General features: G+C 39.9%; 2 protein-coding genes across 3 annotated transcripts in view; one reads left to right on the forward strand and one right to left on the reverse strand.

Moving 5' to 3' along the window:
- The window catches only part of nt5dc1 (5'-nucleotidase domain containing 1), a 58,657-nt gene extending 54,336 nt beyond the window's left edge, over nucleotides 1–4,321 (forward strand). Inside the window, exon 12 of one of the 2 annotated variants that reach the window (XM_087297724.1) lies at nucleotides 1,187–4,321. In XM_087297724.1, coding sequence (XP_087153850.1) covers nucleotides 1,187–1,299 — 113 coding nt within the window. In that variant the 3' untranslated portion in view covers nucleotides 1,300–4,321. 2 annotated transcript variants of the gene reach the window in all.
- Nucleotides 1–5,772, reverse strand: part of lats1 (large tumor suppressor kinase 1) — a 777,671-nt gene that overhangs the window by 30,878 nt on the left and 741,021 nt on the right. The gene's annotated exons all lie outside the window — the stretch shown is intronic.

Raw genomic sequence — 5,772 nt, forward strand, 5'->3', positions numbered from 1 at the left:
TGTGAGTGCTGTGCATACTAATTAGCATTTTTGCAGAAGTAGATAAATGCTGGTCCAAAATTAAATTGAGCTCTGCAGAAACTTCCTTTCTGAAGAAATGTGTAAAAACTGAACACAGAGCACAAAAAGTTGTATGCTTTTATTGTTGTGCAGAGAATTCGTAGAAAAAGAGGAAGTATGTCTGGGGTGCGGCCAATGGAGGACTGAACAAGGACTGACAAATGACGAATTTCACTAAACTCCGCCTGTTAAAATCAGCTGCCTATATAAGTTCAAGTCAGGAAAAGAAAGTTGTTGCGCACTTCTGCATTGCATTGAGGATAACAGAATTCTGTGAATCGAATTATTTATTTGTATACAATAAATTGATTCGATTTTTGACATTGAAGAAAAACCTCTCCTGACCTTTTTTCTTGAACATGCATGGAATTGATTGAATATTCCAACACTAACATCACAAAATGTTTTCCCTGGTCTAGTCTTCCAGTGTTAAAACCTTTATCTTGTTTACGTTTTCGATTCTTTGCCATCTACCCTGACCTTTTGCTTGTGTTTTGACTACGTATTTGGGGTTACCTTTATGCTCCTGTTTGCTCCTATTTTTGACCATTGCCTGCATGATTTTCAATAAACTGCATGTGGATCTGCACGTCTGTTGCCAGCATCCTAGATCAGTTGCAATTAAATAATGAAAGTCCTCATGAGGTTAAAATAACGTTGTTTAGATGTTAGCATCAGTATGTTAGTCTTGAGAATATCTATAAGCTAAAAAACTATTTCGTTTTGTGAGCTACATTCACATTTAAAAGATATATGCATGTAAAGTTTGCCGTGACTTCAGACCTAAATGGATGCATTTTTGGTCGTCATTTTGTACTTCAGTTTGTCATCAAATCTTTCAACCAATCAAATGCTCTCTAGTGTCTGACATGCCCCGCCCCCTTCTTCTCATTGGCTGTTCATTTGATGCAGTTGAGCTCAACCAGTCTTACCAGCTGAGCTGAGAAAACAAAACACTATTGGCTGTTTTTCAAAAAAGGGGAGGAGCTACTAGATACCCCTCCCTCTTTTCATGTCGAAATTACGTCACAGATCAATCAAAAACAGCACATTTCAAAGCACTTCACGGGAACTTTAAGTGTATATTTAAGTGTTTGTGACACCTCCTCCTCCGTCTCTTTTCCAGATCTTCCTCTAGACTTTAAGTTCCAGCGATTTTCCTCAGAGAAGCCGATCACGACAGGATATTACCCCAGACCTCCAGACTCGCTGCTGAAACGGGAAGAGAACTTGTCCTGAAGCCTGGCGTCCGTCTGCGCTGACAGGGAGATTGTTTCACATTTCCCATCTTCACCAGAGCCATCCATTTGTCCAGTCAGTGATACAGCTGTGTGAATGTACCAGAGCATTGTCTGTGTGCCTCCTCCTCACCTCTTCCTGGATCACCGCGGTATTACACAGTCTGAAGTGGTGTCTGTATACGGTACATGCTGAATAGGAAGTCACAGTGTATTGTGTCTCATCCAGCGCTCACTACCATTAAACTACTTTTAATGGTGTACCGAAAAGAGCACAGCCTTTCGGTGAGCTGTGTGTGTGTGTTTTACTCTGATTTCATGAAGGGAATGTTACCTCAGAGGATCTGTTCTTGAAAACGCTTTCTGCGAGAAAGCAAGCACAAATTGTATTCATGCAATCCAGAAACAGCCGTGAGGTCTTTGTTTCTTCGGTGATTGTTGGATGTTTTTAAGTGTCGTAACCTGCAAGTTTATTGTGTGCTCGGTTTTATTTTTCCACCATTTGATTATGATTTCAGGGTCTTCGATGTACTGTACTACACATTTCTGTGATAAAAGAAGAAATGGACATCCTCCTATAACACCGGAAGAGTATTAGAGGAATAGTTTAGCTAAAACTAGAAAACAGCATTATTTTCTCGGCATGGTGAAAGTACTGTGCTGTTATTGGCACACAAATGTCTGGTGATAGCACTTTTAGCTTAGCTTAGCATGAATCATTGATTTGGATTAGACGGTTAGCATCTCGCTCAAATATTTCAAGACCTTTAATCCCTCAAAAAGTTAGATATTCTCACTTTACAGCTCCTCTTGAGTTAAACATTTGAGTTTTACCGTTTTTAAATCCTTTCAGCCGATCTTCAGGTCTGGCAAGAGCACTTATAGCTTAGCTTAGCATAAATCATTGAATCGGATTAGACCGTTAGCTTCTCGCTCAAATATTTCAAGACCTTTAATCATATGAAAACTTAAATAGTCTCACTTTACAGTTCCTCTAGAGGTAAACAGTTGAGTTTTACCATTTTTAAATCCTTTTAGCCGATCTCCAGGTCTGGCAAGAGCACTTTTAGCTTAGCATAAATAATTGAATCGGATTAGACCATTAGCATCTCGCTCAAATATTTTAAAACCTTTAATCCCACAAAAAGGTAAATAGGCTCACTTTACAGCTCCCATAGAGTTGAAGAGTTGAGTTTTACCATTTTTGAATCCATTTAGCCAGTCTTCGGGTATGCTGAGAGCACTTTTAGCTTAGCTTAGCATAAAACATTAAATCAGATTAGACAGTTAGCGTCTCGCTCAAATATTTCAAGACTTTTAATAACAAAAACGTTTAATAGGCTCATTTGTTTAGCTCCTCTAGAGTTAAAGAGTTGAGTTTTATCATTTTTGAATCCATTCAGCTGATCTTCAGGTCTGGCAAGAGCATTTTTAGCTTAGCTTAGCATAAATCTTTAAATGGGATTAGACGGTTAGCATCTTGCTCAAATATTTCAAGACCTTCAATCCTTACAAAAAGTTAGATAGGCTCACTTTACAGCTCCTGTTGTTGAAGAGTTGAGTTTCACCAGTTTTGAATCTCTTCAGCTGATCTCCGGTTCTGGCGAGAGCATTTTTAGCTTAGCTTAGCAAAAATCTTTAAATGGGATTTGACTGTTAGCATCTTGCTTAAATATTTCAAGACTTTAAATCCCACAAAAACTGAAATATTCTCACTTTACAACCCTCCAAGAGTGTAAGAGTTGAGTTGTACCATTTCTGAATCCATTCACCTAATTTCCAGGTCTGGCAAAAAGCACTGTTAGCTTAGCTTAGCATAAATCATTGAATCAGGTTAGACCATTAGCATCTCACTGAAATATTTCAAGACTTGTAATCCCACAAAAAGTTAAATAGACTCACTTTACAACCTCCCTAGAGTTGAAGAGTAGAGTTTTACCATTTTGTAATTAATTTAGCCAATCTTCGCGGCTGGCGAAAGCACTTTTAGCTTAGCTTAGCATAAATTATTGAATCGGATTAGATCGTTAGCATCTCGCTCAAATATTTCAAGACTTTTAATCGCACAAAAACTTAAATATTCTCGCTTTACAGCTCCTCTAGAGTTAAACAGTTGAGTTTTACCGTTTTTAAATCCTTTCAGCCGATCCACGAGTCTGGCAAGAGCACTTATAGCTTAGCTTAGCATAAATCATTGAATCGGATTAGACCGTTTGCATCTCGCTCAAATATTTCAAGATTTTTAATCCCACAAAAAGTGAAAATTGTGGCTCAATACGCAGCTTCTGCTATTATGGTTGGAGCTGCTCCTTTGAAGAGCTTCAGCTGAATCCAGCACTAAACTGGGAGAGATTCTAGAAGCTCTCCTTTGTCAAATGCTAGAGCTATATCTGTTTTTAGATTAAATTAAAATACTTTAAATGCATTAGGATTAAGAATGTTTTGGATTCTGGGAATATGTCACATTGATTTGTTCCCAGGCATGAAGTCATTTGGAGCTTCTCAAGGTGAGTCTAGTGCGGCTTTTTGTTTTTGGTTGAGCTCTTCCTCCTAAATGCCTTTTGTTTCAGGTCTTCACTGTTTTCGAATGAAGAGTGGTGTGTGTTTATTATTATTCATTCTCCTGTGTATGTACTGTTGTTGTAACATTGTGTAAAATTAATGTGATGGTCAATGTAAAGAGTCTGTCATGCACAGGAATGGTGCCAAGCTTTATTCACCCATACAGTGGTTTTATGTGTCAGGGCACGTGTCTCACCGACTCATTTGTGTGCCGGCCCTGAGCTTTAATAATGATCTGTTTCCAGCAATGTCAGTGGATTTGGTGTTTTCATGTGGAGTGCTCTGATGAGGATTCTGCTATGGTGGCTTTTAGAGACGCTGCATGTTACGATTGTTACAGAAACGTGCCTGAAACTGAGCTAGGGGGCGCTAGGCAGCTCTTCGCAGCGGCGACAGAAGGGTGGAAATCCTCATCGTAAGCATGGTGACCTATTTTTCTCAAATAAAAAAAACAAAGTGTCTCCTCTGCTGTATGTTGTGAGTAGCAATAGTTCATTGAGTGCAGGGAAGGTGTTCATATGTGCCGAATAAAAATAATAATAAAAAAACATAAGGTTTAAGAGATTCCGTGTGTTTCTGATTGTGTGTATTTACATATTGTTCACATTATAGAGGAGCTATTATGCACAAATCACTTGAATAAGGGTGTGTGTGTCAGCAGTGAGTATATCCAGCTTCTAATGGTAAACATGAATTAGCTGTGTTGTTCACATGGCAGCAACTCAATGCATTTAGGCATGTAGACATGGTCAAGACGACCTGCTGCAGTTCAAACCGAGCATCAGAAAGGGGATTTAAGGGACTTTAACAGTAACTCAAATAAGCACTCGTTACAACCGAGCTCTGCAGAAGAGCATCTCTGAACACACAACACGTTCAACCTTGAGGCGGATGGGCTACAGCAGCAGAAGAGCACACCGGGTGCCGCTCCTGTCAGCTAAGAACAGGAAACTGAGGCTACAATTCACACAGACTCACCAAAACTGGACAATAGAAGATTGGAGAAACGTTGCTGCTCTGATGAGTCTCCATTTCTGCTGACACATTCGGATGCTCGACTCAACAACATGAAAGCATGGATCATCCTGCCTTGTATCAGCGGTTCAGGCTGGTGGTGGTGGTGTAATGGTGTGGGGGAGATTTTCTTTGGGTCCATTAGTACCAATTGAGCATCAACGCCACAGCCTACCTGAGTATTGCTGCTGACCATGTCCATCCCTTTATGAGCACAGTGTCTCCATCTTCTGATGGCTACTTCCAGCAGGATAACGCAGCATGTCATAAAGCTCAATCATCTCAGACTGGTGAACATGACGATGAGTTCACTGTACTCAACTGGCCTCCACAGTCACCAGAGCTCAATCCAATAGAGCAGCTTTGGGATGTGGTGGAACGGGAGATTGGCATCATGGATGTGCAGCCGACAAATCTGCAGCAACTGTGTGATGCTATCATGATAATATGGAGCAAAATCTCTGAGGAAGATTTCCAGTAGCTTGTTGAATCTCTGCCAGAAAGGATTAAGGCAGATCTGAAGGCAAAAGGGATCCAACCCGGTACTGGTAAGGTGTACCTAATAAAGTGGCCGGTGAGCAGATTCTTACTTTTATGACACTTTAATGACCACATCTCGACACACTGCACCATCTAACCTTTCTTTTCTCGTTATGTAAATTGCCAGGTTGGCTTTTCCAACAACAAAATTAATGATTTGCTTTTTTTTCCCCCTCTTCTTTTGTTTTTTTTTTTAGTTTTTTTTTTTTTTTTTTGCAATATTGAAACCGACCTGAGAAAAAAATAACCTTAAAATACAAAGAGAACAGAGAGGGAGAGAATGGAGAGAGAGAACAGAAAGAGAGAGAAATGGTGAGAGTGATGTAAATCAGAGCTGCCCCTCCCCCTCCCCCAGACC

The sequence above is a fragment of the Danio rerio genome, chromosome 20 (genome assembly GCF_052040795.2).
Source record: "Danio rerio strain M-AB ecotype USA chromosome 20, GRCz13ab, whole genome shotgun sequence".
NCBI classification, from domain to species: Eukaryota; Metazoa; Chordata; class Actinopteri; order Cypriniformes; family Danionidae; genus Danio; species Danio rerio.